The following is a 16,860-nucleotide window of genomic DNA, read 5'->3' as shown; positions in this document are numbered from 1 at the left end:
GACTCTCCTGTCAACAACAGCAGTTTGACAGGAGAGATGTCTGTATTTAAAGTTTAGCTTGTAGTCATCTTGATGATATTGTGTCATGTCACTTTGATCTAATTTTAATGACCTGATTCAGCTGTCACTGTAAAACAGACACATAATATGCACAGCCTGATTCACATGCACACATGTAGTCAATCTCTCTCTCTCGCTCACACACACACACACACACACACACCTAGTGTGTCATTCTGCCTTTGATGTAGGTTGGAGAAGAAAGCCTTTATCAATAAATAAACAGCTCCCTGCAGCAATGATTTATTTCTGCTGTCTTCATTTCATCGAGTGATTCACATGGTTGAAGTTCCACACGTGTAGTTGTCCTGATGTTTGTGAAGTCTACTGAACTTTGGATTGTTATTTGAAGTTATCTTTTTTAAATTTGGTGGCAGTAACCTCACACATTGTGTTTCAGTGATGAAAGATGGTTCATTGTGACTGTTTGTTCCTCTTTTGCACATTTAGTTTTTCCTAATATTAAGGTTTATGTTCATTTTTCATGGTTCTATTTTTTATTTCTTGCTGTTTTACACACAAGTCATAGAGAAGGAGTTTAAGCTTCTTTCTGTGTTTTTCTGTTTTATCACAAAATAATCCATGTTTCAGAAGGTCTGAATGTTACACAATGTGTTATACTGGCAAATTCTTTTCAGCAGCTTTGGTTTGATGAGTCAAAATGCTCCAGTGCTTGGCCTGGAGCCAATTAGGTCAAGTGGCAGGTTCACATAGTGATGCAAGATGACAAGCTTTGTATGAAACATTTGATTGAAATCTAAAGGGGGACTGCTGGGCTACATAAAACATATATATTAACAATTAAGCTCCAAAACACCTAGGTGATTGGTGCATATGCTAGTGATTAACCAAATATTGTCTCATGTAAGTATGCATGTAATACATGATATATTATATTCAAAAATACATTTTCAGGGTTGAGTATAGCTCAGCGGGTACAGCGCCCGCCCCATGTGTTCCCGAGCAGTCTTATCCTGCGTGTCATTCCCCCTCTCTCTGCCTCCTGTTTCCTGTCTATCTCCACTGTCCTGTACATTAAAGGCAAAAAAGCCTGGAAAAATATAGTTTAAAAAAAATACATTTTCGACGTGAAGAGAAAATGAGGTCAGACCTCTTTGATGCATGGCACCCAGCTGTTGTAGGGACAAATAGATTTAAAAAACATTTAAAGTATACCCAAATAATAAACCATGGATGACAACAGAAAGTACTGTAAAGCACTGATAAAGAAGAAAAATGCCTATTGAACACAGTTGTAAGTAAAGAAGAACTGAGATGAGTACAAGATCAAAACCGAAATAAAGGAATCGGAGGAAGCCTACAGGGATGATACAGAGTCTCTCTTCAAGAAGGACGCAGAGTAAGCCTGGGAGGGTTTACTGACTATTACAGGATAGAAACCCAAAGGACAATTCATCTCATTTACTAATGAGCAGGACCTTGTCAATGATTTAAAAATCTTTTGTTGTAGATCCCACATCAAAGGCTCTACATTCAAGCAAATGGAAGTCACTAAATAGAAAAGGCAGTACCGTCACAGCAAAACAAAGTGCTTGTCCATGCAGTAGACCTGTTTTATTGTATATTATATATACGTTTATTTCAACTGCATTTCACACACGTTAATTTATTGTTTGTATGTGAACTGTAAAATATTGCCTTGGCTGTCCTTTGAACATGAGGTTGATGCCGTGTGCAAAAAGCCAACCAGTGCATGTGCTTTTTTCGCAAGCTCTGGAACATGAACACTGACACTAGGTTCATGAGAATGTTTTATTCCTGTTTTATAGAATCTGTCCTTACATTTGATTTTATCTGCTGGTTCGAGTCAATCAACTTGAAAAACTACAACAGACTTCAGCGCATTGTCAATGTGTGTGGTAAAATAGCTGATACTCCACTGACAGACATTTATTTCCCTTTTGCACAAAACAAAGTCCCTGAGGAAAGCAAACCAGTCATCCCCTGGCATCCGAATTCAAACTGCCTCCATCTGGATGCAGATTTTGTATGCCCAGATGTAGGACAGGCAGATTGGCCTTTTAAATAATGTGGGATCTTAACCATTTTAAGTCATTTTAAGGTGGATTGCATGTGTAGCGGATTTGGATCGTCATTTAAATAAATACTCGTTATCAGGGCTCCACCGGAAGCGAGATCCAGAAGTTACGATTATTTAATTGGACACAATCAAATACCGTAATTCAATTTAATAGACTTGGCTAAAGTCAAATTACTGAATCAGTCAAATATCTAAAGTTATGAATTCTAGACATCAGGGAACCAAAAATGTATTCACACCAGAAATAAATTGCACACGCACACACTTGTCAATAATACTAACAGATTATTTATTAAAGCATAGGATGTAAATATTCACAAAGAAAGGGTAATAACAAGCTTTTACTCATGTCACAGCAGTGATAAATGAGATGTTCTATATGTCTAAATGGTATTTAGATTATACTATTGGGAATTTAAAAAATGGAAACGTGGAGTTTGGGCCTTGGTCAGCAATAAGCTTTTACATCTATCACTAGCCTGATATAATGAGATATTTTTGTTCCTACTGTTGCAGAAGATTGACCGTCAGCGTCTCGGTGTGGGGCCCTTTCGGCGGAGTTCAACGGGATTCGGTTCTCGTTGGACTCCGTCTCTGGATCTCGGTCGGTCGCTATACGGCTCGGTCCAGCTGGCCGGCGTGGCTGCTGGTTCTGAAGGTTCTTCTGGAGGCGTTGTACCCAGGCGGTGATGATGAGCTGTTGCTGGTTCAATTAGTTATTGTTTAATAACTTCGGTTCAGCTGGCCGGGCGAAGACGAAGCTAATCAAACGTAACTAATTTGATAAAAAAAATTGAATTCGGCTTGAATTATCAAGAAGAAAAGATCTTTGAGACCGTGATGAGTCTTTGAATCACGGTACTGAACTGAATCAAGACTAGTAACTTGTAAGGCTTGGATAAAGTAAAAATAAAATAAGATAAAATAAGTCGAAAAATGAAAAACTAAAGGAAGGAAGACAGGGCAAAAAGGTAACAAAAGCGTAACTGAAGTATAACTGACTGAATGAAACAAAGCAAACTAAAACAAATACTTAACGAATACTAAAAAGAACTGATAAATGCAAAATAATACTGATACTGAAAAGAACTGAATAATACTCTATAATACACTATAATACTCTGCAAAGCTCTTATAAAACTCTGTAATACTCTATATAACTCTAATAAAACTCTGCCTGAGAGTTTGAACGCTGCCGCTTTTCGTCCAGAGGGGCGGAGAGACACACCCATTAGGGTTTTGTCTGAGTTTTTCCCCTCCCAGCAGAAGTGAGAAAAAGGGGGTAGAAGGTTCAATTAATTAAAAAGGTAAAACCTAATTCTTTAATGTCTCATCACTGCTGTCACATTTGTACGCGTTAAACAAAATGCATCCTTCATTTTGGCACAGGCATAACAGACATGAATTGACATCCTATTAGAAATGTTCTGAGGTCACAAACTTACAATCAATTGGTACACAGGGAATATTTCAGTAATAGTTATTGAAGGTCTTCTGTTCTCAATAAACAAGATTATACCATGTTTACCTTAGTCTTTCTGACTCAGGTCATGATATTACGTTTGCACTTACAGAAGATGATAGTCTTAAGCATTGTTCCATTAATATGAAATCACACAATCAAAACAAACATCAAGGAAATTTGCAGTGAGTTAAAGCACATTACTACATTTATCAAGTGGCTTATTACTTATTCAAAGAGGTATTTTGATTGTCCACTGCATTACAGCAGAAATAAGAGTTCATTTGGAGGTAAAGACAAAGGAATGTGTTTTTGCCAACAAGTGTCCATGTTTTGCTTCACACAATGACAGAAAGGACTTAGCATGTCGTTCACAATGTCTGGAGAGTTTCGCAATAAGACTATAATTGTCTTTATTCCGGGTGGAAAGTTCATTTGAGATGTAAAACCTTAGAATTTACACCTTTTCCTGGTGTAGTTAAGTCTCTGAGCGAGACGTGTATTTGGGAGGATCGCAGTTATTTACATTCCTGTGGATCCCAATTTATGACGTGTCAGTCTCATCAGATAACGGGCAGTCCGATCGGACTTTCTGTCTCTTTGAATCAGACCCAGATGTTCCGCTACACATGCACTGTGGTCACTTCATCTTTTTCTGTTTTTAGCCTACTATTTATTGTTATTCTCTATTGTATTTTTGTGGATTACTTATTTTTAACTGTCATTGTCATTGTCATCATTTCTATTATTTTGCTGCTGGCTGCACCATGAATTGGCCCTTGGGGACAATAAAGATATCTTGAACTTGAACTTGGTTACAACAGACTTATGTATGAGGCATGATTAAAGGTTTGTGGTGCAGAGGAGGGAGAAGATGATAAAAGGCAGCACAGGCAGCACAGTTCTCTTACCCTCCAAAGGGGGGGGGGGGGGGGGCAGTGTTTCAGGAGGACTACTCTGATATGATATGAACTTACAGACATTGGGTGTAGCTACATTTCCTTACACTAACCTTCCTCCAAACACTCTGATTCCTACCCCCCACAAACTATAAGTAAATGCATAATCTATTATAAAGAAAGAAACAAAGCCATGAAAGAGGACTAAGAAAACAAAAGAAAGCCTCAGGTGGTCAGGGAGGACCACCAGGAGGAAGATAGAGCTCCTTCTCATCTACTCTGATTTTAAGGGGTGGGCCTATGAACATGATTTGTGATATCACAAATGGCTTGGAAGCCAATCATGGTCCAATACTCATCTTACACAAGTGTGATGTGGAAACATACACAGCGAATGAACTTTTCAGTGGAGTAGTAGAGATCTTGTGTCCTGCAGTTGAAGTTCTGAAATAGAATATATTTGCATATTTATAGAATCTGGACGGAGAAGAAGTAGATGCAATTTTAAGGATTTAAATGTGGTACTTTTGTAGAAAAAAGACACACATTATGGTTCCATACAGAGTCATTTAACAAACAGAATGGATTTTGATTTTGACAAAGACATTAAGGGTCTTATATGATTTAAATGAAGTTGATGTCAATACAGAGTTCAGCAATAACTTAAAGGAGCCTGTAACAAAATGAAAACTATGACAGGATCACTGTATAAGGGCAGTTGAGGGGTGAATCTGAATGGTTCTGATTCAGATAAACACCTGGTTGATTTTTTATCTAAGATTTGATTATCATGATCTTACTGTACAAATTAAGAGATCACAGCCTCGCTAGCATTTACTATTACATGATAGAACTGTAATAGCCTACAGCTTTGACTTTGAAGAAGTCATTTGAGAAGCATATCAAGAATGAGATTTTAATACAGTTTTAGGAACAATCTGTTATAATTTGCAAACAGGCCTGGTAGAGGTATGGACTATGTTGTTGTTACACTGTTAAACTTCCTGTACCATCATTTGGAAGGCCCCAAGTCTCATGCTAGACAATTATTTACTGATTTCCCTTTCGTAAGAAATGAACCACTGTTATAGGACTGAAAACCCAGAATTAAATCTGAAATTACCTCGCTGACCCCAAATCCCATTTATAACTGCTTAATTGTGTTTAATAGAATTCATTTAAGGACCTTTGAGCCCCTGGATGAATGTAAATAGACTGGACTGCTGGATGAAGAGGAATTGGAAGAAGAAGGGTTTGAGGGGACAACTATCTTGCCCTCTAACTCTTGAAACCAGGAACGGAACAGTTTACACCTGCAGGTCTTTAAACTCAAAGTGAAATGTTCTGTATGACCCTGTATCACCTCTTCCTCGACCAACTGTCATGCTCCGTCTGCATGGTTAAGTTAACTTTTTGTTTCTCCTGGTGGTCTTTGTCTCGTACTTCCTGTTTTATTTTGAAACTCACCTCTTGTCTGGTTTTAGGTCCTTCACTTCCTTCTTTGTATAGCCCACACAACAGGACTATACAGTCTCTATGAGTACAGGAATATGTATTACCTACTGCCTGATCACACTATTGTACAGTCACCCCCAAATTAAGTCCAATAAAGACAGGTAATACCATCATTAGATAACTTGGAGTAGGGATAGGTCTGGCTGCCTGGCCAGGAGCAGGTTTGGAGTAATTGGATCTGGGTCGTCTTCATAAGAGGAAAAAGTCAAGTAGTTTTGAGCTAAGGATCCCTTCAGTGTCAACCAGTCCTCAGAGAGATATGTATACATATGCGACTGTCCATCAGCATGCTCTGGGGCATTTAAGAATTAATAGTTAATGGTTGCAGCTGCAGCCATAGCATCTGGAAAAGTTATCTGGGGTAGATCTTGGATCTCTGACTCCAAACATTTCCAGTCTTGCAGCAAGTAATCTGCAGTACTGAATTATCCCACCATTGTTGTTTGTCCCACAGGGCTGGACCAGTGTCTTTGCCTGGGTGGTGTAAGGGATAATGTAGCTAAGCCCATTGGATCATTGAATGGCTAACACACATTAGATGTTGCAGACAATTATCCATATAGTAAAGTAAAGTAATCACTCTATGGAAATCAATCAGCGGTAACACACTTGTTTTTGCTCCAGGTTTCTTTTGCCTCCTCCTCCTCCAGGCCCAGATGTCTCCAAGTTCTGGATTTCTGCTTTGTATGGAAAAAAGAATGGATTGGGCTTGCTAATATCTGCCTTTAATTAGCAAAGATACGCACACGCAGAGCTCAATCACACACCAGCCTTCATGCATGGTTTCTTTTACTACAATATAATCTACTGAAAAAAATATAGCTATTTCTGTTCTCATGCAGACTATATGTTGATCAAGGGTCACTGAATGTATCTGGGATTTCACAGAAACATCAGTACTGATGTTCTGTTTCTTGTCCACAGCTGGCTGTGTGTCACAGCTGGCTGCAGTAACTGAAATGAAAAGTGCGTCTTCAAACTGAGAAAGAGGCTGTGTGCATTTACACGAGTAGCACGGCAGCATTAGCTTCATTTAAGCAATGTATAAATCTGTGTGAGTGGATTTGTAAATTGTGCCCTCAGATTCACAATCTGTACGCACAGTTTATGTCCTCTCTTCTGGTCTTCATTGAATGGACCTTGGATGGACTGCAGTGGCCACATGTTAAATCTGCCATTAAATAATTATCAAAGTCAAAGTATCAGAGGTTATGTTGGCTTCTTTAATGTAATACGGTTTAAATGGGAGTCCAGTGTATTAACCCTTCAGCGACCACATATAATACACAAATTGCAAATGTTCACAAAATTTCCCAATTCATGCAAATTAATTTATACCGTTTTTCTACCATGTTACCCCAGAAGGACTCTGTAAATGACCTGTTATTATTAATAATAGCTGTGGCTCAGAGGTAGAGCAGGTCATCCACTAACTGGAAGACTGCACCAACAATGTGTGAGTATTAGTTTCCATCTGATAAGCAGGTTGACACACTGTGTGGTAGCTCCTGTGATTGTGTATGAATCTCACTCAGCAGCCTTTCCCACCTGTTAAAAAGACGGACGTGCTTTTGTCCAATCAGCAATTATCCTTGTTATAGCAGGTACCTACCCTTTCCGTTAGGAGTTAATGTCGTTGTGTTTTTCTTCTTGTCGTTGTGTTTTTGTTAATGTCGTTGTGTTTTTGTTAATGTCGTTGTGTTTTTGTTAATGTCGTTGTGTTTTTGTTAATGTCGTTGTGTTTTCCTTTTTGTCGTTGTGTTTTCGTTTTTGTCGTTGTGTTTTTGTTAATGTCGTTGTGTTTTCCTTTTTGTTGGTGTCGTTTGCCCTTCAGGGCCACCGTAAGAAACAGACCAGTCCTCTCTACAGTATCAACCAGAAACAGACCAGTCCTCTCTACAGTATCAACCAGCAACAGACCAGTCCTCTCTACAGTAACAACCAGCAACAGACCAGTCCTCTCTACAGTAACAACCAGCAACAGACCAGTCCTCTCTACAGTAACAACCAGCAACAGACCAGTCCTCTCTACAGTAACAACCAGAAACAGACCAGTCCTCTCTACAGTAACAACCAGAAACAGACCAGTCCTCTCTACAGTAACAACCAGCAACAGACCAGTCCTCTCTACAGTAACAACCAGCAACAGACCAGTCCTCTCTACAGTAACAACCAGAAACAGACCAGTCCTCTCTACAGTAACAACCAGCAACAGACCAGTCCTCTCTACAGTAACAACCAGCAACAGACCAGTCCTCTCTACAGTAACAACCAGAAACAGACCAGTCCTCTCTACAGTAACAACCAGAAACAGACCAGTCCTCTCTACAGTAACAACCAGAAACAGACCAGTCCTCTCTACAGTAACAACCAGAAACAGACCAGTCCTCTCTACAGTAACAACCAGAAACAGACCAGTCCTCTCTACAGTAACAACCAGAAACAGACCAGTCCTCTCTACAGTAACAACCAGAAACAGACCAGTCCTCTCTACAGTAACAACCAGAAACAGACCAGTCCTCTCTACAGTAACAACCAGAAACAGACCAGTCCTCTCTACAGTAACAACCAGAAACAGACCAGTCCTCTCTACAGTAACAACCAGAAACACACCAGTCCTCTCTACAGTAACAACCAGAAACAGACCAGTCCTCTCTACAGTAACAGCCAGAAACAGACTAGTCCTCTCTACAGTAACAACCAGAAACAGACTAGTCCTCTCTACAGTAACAACCAGAAACAGACTAGTCCTCTCTACAGTAACAACCAGAAACAGACCAGTCCTCACAACAGTAACAAGCAAAAACACACCAGTCCTCTCTCCACTGAAAAAAGTGAAACAAAGCTGTTTTTCATTTAATGTGTTTGTTTTCATTCCAATGAATAAAAAAAATTACTTTGCTCAATTAAACTAAACTTTCTTATTTATGTTTATGGTTGAATCTATTTTTTTTACTTTACTATAATGTAAACTGACAGCGAGGCACCAAACTGATTTTTTAAATTTTAATCAAAGCATTTTTATTAGACTGAGCGATTCGCGCATGCGCAATCTTTAAAAGTTCTGGCGGCAATTGTACTTCCGCCTCAGTCCTCCATCGCAGAAGACGTCGTGCCGAAGAGAAACATATCAGGTCCTACGGCATTGTGGTAACGTTAAGGTAAGTCATTACGATTTTTAAAGATAACCGGGCGTAAACTTTAGCCCCCAGACAAAGAGTCTGTCTTACTTTTGTGTGAGTTTGTGCTTTTGTGGGCAATTAGCGAAGCTTGAGCTCGGTCTCATGAGCTCAGCAAGAACTGCTGTGTATATTTTGCGGTGAATATTAATTAAACAGGAACTAAAATTAAATGTTGAATATAATAATAATTCAAAAACGACAAACGGGTAACTTAAAATTAGACTGTGGCATGATTTTCGGGTCACTATCATTCAAAATGTCCAGTGCAACCACTGTTGAGGGCTAGCAAAAAAGTGTTCTCTCCATGCCAGGTGTGTGACTTGTGTTGTGCCCGTACGCGTTCAATGACCGATACCGTTCATGACCTCGCTCATATTTTGGGCGAACATGAACTGAACGTAGCCTAACGTTACTGTATTTCCGCTTGATAAACGCAGTTGTGAACCCGTGAACGGCGCTCTCTCACAGTATGACTTTTACTGAGAGCTGGAGTCAGACATAACGTTAACGCAGACAGACCCACGGCAGATAAGCTATTTTATTTTTGAGCAAATGTTCTTGTGTTTGACTTATGGCGAGTGGAATAAATATTACTGGTACTGTGGTGCTTGCTGTGCTATTGTGCTGTGTTTGTGTGTTATTGCTTACTGTGCTGTATTTTCTCTTTTTGGTAAAGCTAAACTGAACTGTGTAGTAATGAAGCAACATAAGTTATGTTTTGTCAGATATTTTATTTCATAGGCATAGTAAATCCGATTTAAAAAGAACAGAAGGCATAATAATGTTTTGTCAATTTTAAACTGTATTAGATTCATGTTCATGGGACATTGAGAATATCCAACATTAAAATGTTTTTTTCTCTTTTAATTTAAGGAGAGCAGCCACCAGATCCACTGTGTTCTGCTGTGCAACCACCAATTTGGAAGTCCCTCGTCTTATTGTAGTGGTAAGTTCAATATCATGAGGGCATTTGTGATAATTAGATCACTCTCCTAAAACCGTCCTCTCCTCTGCCTTTTTATTTTTCCTCAGTTGTCCATGTATGTGGAAATGTAAAGACTGTGAGAATTCATATTCAAGAAGATCAGAACTTCTGAAACATTATAAACTTGATCATCATCATTATGGGCGGGGCCGTGCTTACCCCTGTACTTATGAGAATTGCCCATGCACTTGCAAAACATGGAAAGCTCTGCTGACTCATCTAAGCAAATGCCATCCTACTCAAAAATCCCCACAGGAAGATAGCTTTTCAGCATTCAAGTGCCACATCTGCAAGAACAATCAACTTTCTACAGAGACTGATTATTTTAAACACATTGGGACACACTTAAGAAATCGTGAATCTGTTGAATGCGTTTTTAATGATTGTTCATATAAAACAAATATTTACGGTGCTTTTAATACTCACAAGTGGCGAAGACATAACCCCCACACAATTCATGATTTTAAGCCAGGAATAGTTGATGGACCTGTTGGTAGTTCTGCTGTTGAAGAATCTTTTGAAAGCGGTGCTACTGTACAACTGTAATTAAGGATCTTGCAGTTCTCAAAGTAATCCAGTTAGACCCTGATTCAACTGTTGTCTTGTACGCACTTGATCCCCCAGGGAGTAGCATCCCTTTGGTTGGACTGGACAGTGATGGCTCCTCAGTGTCTGCACATACAGACGACACAATACTGCTTAGCAGCCCTTCCTCAGACTCACTAAGGACCCAACAGTGGCCACGACAGTTCCCAATCCCACGCTTCTCCTATGACACAGAATGTCAACTGCAGAGGGGGAATGCAGAGTACTTGAGAAGCCAAACTAGACTGACACCTAGCTCAAAAATGCTGTCAGACATACTGGAGAAAGTAGCTGAAAGTATCTATGCATACACACCATACCCTGAAGATTCTGACTTCAGTGATGTTGCTGAAGCACTGACAAAGAAGCACCCCTGCCTGAAAGAACCAGGGTCTTACAATGAGAGTTATGGTTGGAAGCGCAGGATGAAGATGAAAATGGCCAACTACAGGACCCAACTTAAGACACACGGTACATCTGCTGAGGTCACAGTGAATTATTTGAAATCCAAGTCTCAAGGGGACTCCTACCCAGCAAAGAATGTCAAGAGACCTAGACGAGCTGAGGCCAATCATTTTCCATCTTTGCCAAGTGGCGAGACTACAGGAAGCCTGGAACAAGAGAGGGTTTCTCTTTTGACTGAACTACAGAAAAAAAACAACCGTCAAACAATAAAAGAAAAGATGGCGAAGACGTTTGGATACCGTAGACAAGAAATAGTGCATAAGCAGCCGAGCATTGAAGACATGTTGGAAAGATGGCCAGCACTTTTTCAGATGGAAGAGGTATGTTTTTAGATATAAAGCACCTTAGACCTATTTTTGAGAGGAGAGGTACTTAATATATTTATTAATGCCATTAATTAGACATTCATGAAATATGATTTTTGAACCTTCAAAACATAGGTCTTTACAGAAGAGAATGTATTTAATACACTTTCCTTTCTGCATGCTCTGTTTTTGTTTCTCCAGATTAATGCTGAGTTCATGCGGGTGACAACAGTTCCCTTGGAGACAAAGTTCTTAGCGCAGTTGGACAAGCACGCGTCGAAACTGCTGGAGGTCATCAGGAGCAAGGGAGGACGTGTGAAAGAGCAGACCAAGGCAACTTTGCAGGTTTTAGATAGGGGTGTAAATCACACCCATCTTGGCGATTCGATTCAGTATCGATTTCCTGACCCAGCGATTCGATTCGATTCGATTTCTATTTTTTTTATCTTACAGGCTAGACAATGTTTCAAATTTGAAATAAATCAATGAAAGCTGTAATACCGTTATACATTTTATTTGAGAAACAGCAAAGTTGTACTTCACCTAGGCCTATGCTATGACAACCTCATTCACTGAAAAATAATAATGTCTGTTTTAGTTTCTGAAAGGCCTTGCATCAAAAAGTACTGTACAAAGTACAACGTGTTAAGTAACAAAAACAGGCCTATACAACATTCACTATAAAATAATACTCAACAGAATCAGTGCATTGAGTGCAAAAGTGCACTAGCAGAAAATGGTAACAAAAAATAGGCCTATACCACATTCAGTATAAAATAATACTCAACAGAATCAGTGCAATGAGTGCAAAAGTGCACTAGCAGCAAATGGTAACAAAAAATAGGCCTGTACGCCATTCAATATAAAATGACAATATTCAAAGTGCACTAGCAACAAAAAGAAACAAAAACATAGGCCATACTCCACAGGGCCAGCAAAATCAGTCAAAATGTGCACTAGCATCAAAAAAGTAGGCATTTACTTAATTCACAATAATGCCTCTGTTCTATACAGAAGGGGTGTGGAAAAGAGAACAGTAAAACTGAACCATTAAACTACAGCATTGTTACAGTTCAATAATTTCAATTGTGCTTATGGACAGATTTTTCTTTAGAAAAATCAGCTGGTCCACATGCTCAGAGGATAAAAGACTACGTTCTGAACGCACAATGTCCCCTGCTGTACTAAAGACACGTTCTGATGGTACACTTGTACCAGGTATGCACAAGTAGGTCTTGGCCAGGTCGGCCAAGAGAGGAAACTCAGCCTGGTGAGCTTTCCACCATTCTAGCACCTTACCACCCAGGCTCAGAGATGCAATGTCTCTGTACTTCCTAATTTCATCATTGACTAGCTCCTTGGATGTTTTCTTCCTGACACTTAGGTCCTCAGTGCTGAAGGAGTCACCAAACAAGTCATCCAATACTTTTGTTTTCTTGGAAGCTGGGGGTGCTTCTAAATTCAACAAAAATAAGACAACAGAAGGAGTATAGTTATAGTCAAAGTATAATATGGCAGTAGGCTTTAGTCATAGTAGTTTTAGTATATAATATAGGCCTACATACATGGTAAATGGTAAATGGACTGTACTTATATAGCGCCTTTCTAGTCTGTGCGACCACTCAAAGCGCTTTACATGACACGTCATTCACCCTTTCACACACATTCATACACTGATGGCAGGGGCTACCACGCAGGGCGCCAACCTGCTCATCAGGAGGATCTAACCATTCATTCACATTCACACACCGTTGGCACAGCAACGGGAGCAATTTGGGGTTAAGTGTCTTGCCCAAGGACACATCGACATGTGGACTGGAGGAGCCGGGAATCGAACCACCAATCTTCCAATTGGAGGACGACCGCTCTACCTCCTGCCCACAGCCCGCCCATAAGTGTGTGTGTATGTGTTTGTTTGTGTAGTGTAAAATATATAAAATGTACATGTATAATGTAATATCTGTATAATATTTATGTGTATATGTAATATGAGTAGGTTAAAGTAGGATCTTTATGATGTATCTGAATAAGCTTAAGTGTAGAATGTATGAACAGTAGGCTACCTTCAGTCTCAGTTTCCCATTCATCATCACACGTCTGGGCACGAGGAGGTGTTTTCTGGGCCTGGGCCTCTGCTTCATTCTGTAACTGTCACAGACACATACACTCATGAACACCAACTTACTACTAAGTTACATCAGATCGACACCCAACCGGTCAAAGTATTAGGCCTACCATAACAGCACTAACGACTACAACTAATAACACCAACTAATGATAGATAAATAAATAAATAAACAAACGTTATGCTTTATATTTTTTTAAAGTATATGATGAGAAACAACCTACCCTCTGTTCCTTCAGTTGTACTGCTTCCTCCGCAATGCATTCAAAGGTTTGGTTTCTTTTTTCATCAGGAACGGGAGCTTTTTAAACCTCGGGTCCAACGCAGCTGCACGGTGTAAGAATGGTTCCTCGTCTTCGTACCGTTCTTGGAGATCCTCGGCCATGGCTCGTTTCATGTCTCTGATCAAGGGAGTGTCGTCCGGTGCACATTCGAAATGCGTCAGCAATTTCGTTCTGAGGGGTGCGATGATTGATACTGTGGGTTGCTTTTCTTCGCACATGAGCGTGGTGGCAGCTTTCAGTGGGGCCAACAAGCTAACCATTTGCTCTGCTGCGGTTAGGTCACTTTCCGTGAGAGTGTGAATGTCGCTTGCGCCTTTCCTCAGCTTCTTGTCCAGGAGTGTTGCCGTCACTGCAGGCTGTTGTTCCAGGAATCGCTCTAACATCTCGAATGAACTGTTCCACCTTGTCTTCACGTCCGATTTAAGCTTGTGGCACGGGAGGTCAAGCAGTTTTTGTTTTTCCTTGTATACTGCTGTGGCAACTGCGCTGCGATGGAAAAAACTCACAATTCTCCTAACTCGACCCAACAGCCTGTCCGTGGCTGCAATTTTGAGGCCATCTTGAGTGGACAGATTGAGTGTGTGCGCGAAGCACATGATGTGGGGTGACATCCCGGCCTCTTCCCCAGCCCTCTTCATATTGGATGCATTATCCGTGATGAGGGCTGGCGCTTTGTCACTCAGACCCCACTCTTCACACGCAGCTCGCAGGACGTGTCCGAGGTTAACTCCTGAATGTGTCTCCGCCAGCACACGCGTCTGTAACACGTAATTGTGCATCTCCCATTCGTGGTCAATGAAGTGGCATGTTACTGTGATGAATGACTCTGTAGTGCAGGAGGTCCATCCGTCACATGTTACAGCTACGCGCTGTGCCTTCTGCAACTCTTGAATGACACCATCACGAACTTTGGCATACAACTTTGGAATCACTGATTCGCTGAAGTGCTGTCGCGAGGGAATGCAATACCTCGGCTCCAGAGTGTCGAGCAGGTAACGGAAGCCTTCGTTCTCCACCACGCAATAGGGGCGTATGTCTCTACATATGAAGAACGCGATTGCCTTGGATATATTCTTCGCCCTCTTAGAGCTGTTTGAAAACTTCTGAGGGAAAAGTGTCGTCAATGTTGTAGAGGGTTGTGCTTTTTCTTCGCCGAGGATATCAGATTGGATGTGTTGCCACAGTAGCGCGCTTCCCAACGACATTTTCTGCATATAGCCATATCCTTAATCAGTTTTCCTCCATCTTTACGGAACCCGAAATACTTCCACACAAACGACTTGGAACCGTGAGGGGTGTGTATGTCATCTTTTTCCTTCGCCACGTCTGTTTTGCCTACCTCTTCTTTTTCCTCTGCTATGTCAGCCATGACTGTTTTGCCTACTGTTTGCGTGTGTGTGTGCATGCGGAAAGAGGGTAGCCTAAAGGAAGCGAGGTAGGAGGACAAAATAGGTTTAGCGCCACCCGCAGCACGGGACGGGAGTCTGAATTACGTCCAGGAGCAAATGGATAAAATAGACCAGATATTTTTATTTATTTATTTTAAATATGAATCGATACTCTTGCGGACGTGTCGATACATCGTATCGTCGGCTGTTGGATCGATACATTGATGCAAAATCGATTTTTTTTACATCCCTAGTTTTAGATGAGGTATCTATGTATGAGTTGGTTCTCAGTGGGATCCATAGTTGAATAGTTGGGGTGTATGTGCTTTTAATAATACCTATTCTTCCTCAGACTGTGGACATCACAATTAGAAGAGAGTGCATCTTCAAATCTTTGATGATCTACCTGGGTGATCACCTCATTAAAGAATGCCAGGTAAGGGAATCTCTCACACACACAACACAGACAATACCTATATACCAACTTTTGTTTTAAGATGCAACATAGCACTGTATATAAGAATAAATAAGACAGGTTGTGAGGCAGATAGACATTTATTGTGCACAAATAAACTTTGGTGCTTAGACCCTGGGGAGTAGATCAGCTTAGAAAACAAAAGATGTGAAGCTTCTTTCTGAGAAAATATCCGCCGGGCCTAGACACTGGTGGTGGTAGGGATGATGCCTCCTGATATGGAAACCTCTGGTTGAAGATAGAGATGGTCTATATCTTGATTGGGGGGGTGAAGGGATGGAGGTGGGTCGAGAAATGTTGTGTACTGGATGAGGGTAGAGAGAGAGAACGTATGACAACGTATGACATCTTAAGACTGATTGAAGGAAGAGGGTGAAGGTGGAGAACTGTGATTGGATGTAGGTGGAGCCAGAGGAGTCAGATTTTGTCCTAAATTGCCCATTTAATTAATCAAAATATAGTGACAGTTCCAGCAAATATGATTGAAGAATCTAAATCCACTGTTATACACTGGAAACAATTATTCAAACTACTCAACTATTACACTTAAACATGCATTTTTAACATTTCAACTCCCTATTCTTCACCATTCATCCTTTACTGTAGCTTACAAGTTCTACTTTTCAGCTGTTGCGTCAGCCTTATCAGCATTGCTTCAGCAGTATCTTCAGTTGATTCAGCATTGCTTCAACAATGGTGTTCAGCATTGACATGCATTGTCTTCAGGAAATGCTCTTTCTAATTGTCCTCATTTGTTGATTTTTTTGTGTGTGCAGGATATGCAGGAAAACGAAGCAGCCATGGCAATCATCAGTGGAAACGAGGACATTAAAATCGTCATTGACGGAGCAGAGGTCCTCAGAGAGGTGCCCACAATAGCAACGGCTGTTGCTATGTTCTTCGGGCTCACCTACACTCTCAACATAAAATATCCAAAAAATCTGCAGTACACCCTTGAGTTTGTGCAAAAAGTCCTGATGGAGCTTGGTGGGAAAAAGATGTCCCCAAAAATTCATAGGCTGAATACCCAGCTTTACAGCCAAGAGTAGGCACAGTTGAGTTCCACTG

The 16,860-nt window shown here is 40.6% G+C and overlaps 1 protein-coding gene across 1 annotated transcript; it reads right to left on the bottom strand.

Annotated features, from left to right (window-relative positions):
• Positions 1–12,586: 12,586 nt before the first annotated feature.
• LOC128354231 (E3 SUMO-protein ligase ZBED1-like) lies at positions 12,587–15,134 on the bottom strand. The gene is made up of 3 exons (XM_053314493.1): positions 13,908–15,134; positions 13,584–13,668; positions 12,587–12,975 (listed from the first exon to the last, which is right to left on the bottom strand). The coding sequence occupies exons 1-3, from the start codon at positions 15,132–15,134 to the stop codon at positions 12,587–12,589; spliced, it is 1,701 nt and encodes a 566-aa protein (XP_053170468.1).
• Positions 15,135–16,860: the final 1,726 nt, after the last annotated feature.

The sequence above is a fragment of the Scomber japonicus genome, chromosome 24, assembly GCF_027409825.1.
Source record: "Scomber japonicus isolate fScoJap1 chromosome 24, fScoJap1.pri, whole genome shotgun sequence".
Classification (NCBI taxonomy): domain Eukaryota; kingdom Metazoa; phylum Chordata; class Actinopteri; order Scombriformes; family Scombridae; genus Scomber; species Scomber japonicus.
Note: the sequence above shows the minus strand (reverse complement) of the source record. Positions and strands in the feature narration are given on the sequence as shown.

Coding starts and splice junctions, on each gene's coding strand:
- LOC128354231 (XM_053314493.1), bottom strand. CDS start 15,134: ATGTCGTTGGGAAGCGCGCTACTGTGGCAACACATCCAATCTGATATC. Junction 13,669..13,907: donor AAGAAACCAAACCTTTGAAT/GCATTGCGGAGG, acceptor TGTCTGTGACAG/TTACAGAATGAAGCAGAGGC. Junction 12,976..13,583: donor ATGGGAAACTGAGACTGAAG/GTAGCCTACTGT, acceptor TGTTGAATTTAG/AAGCACCCCCAGCTTCCAAG.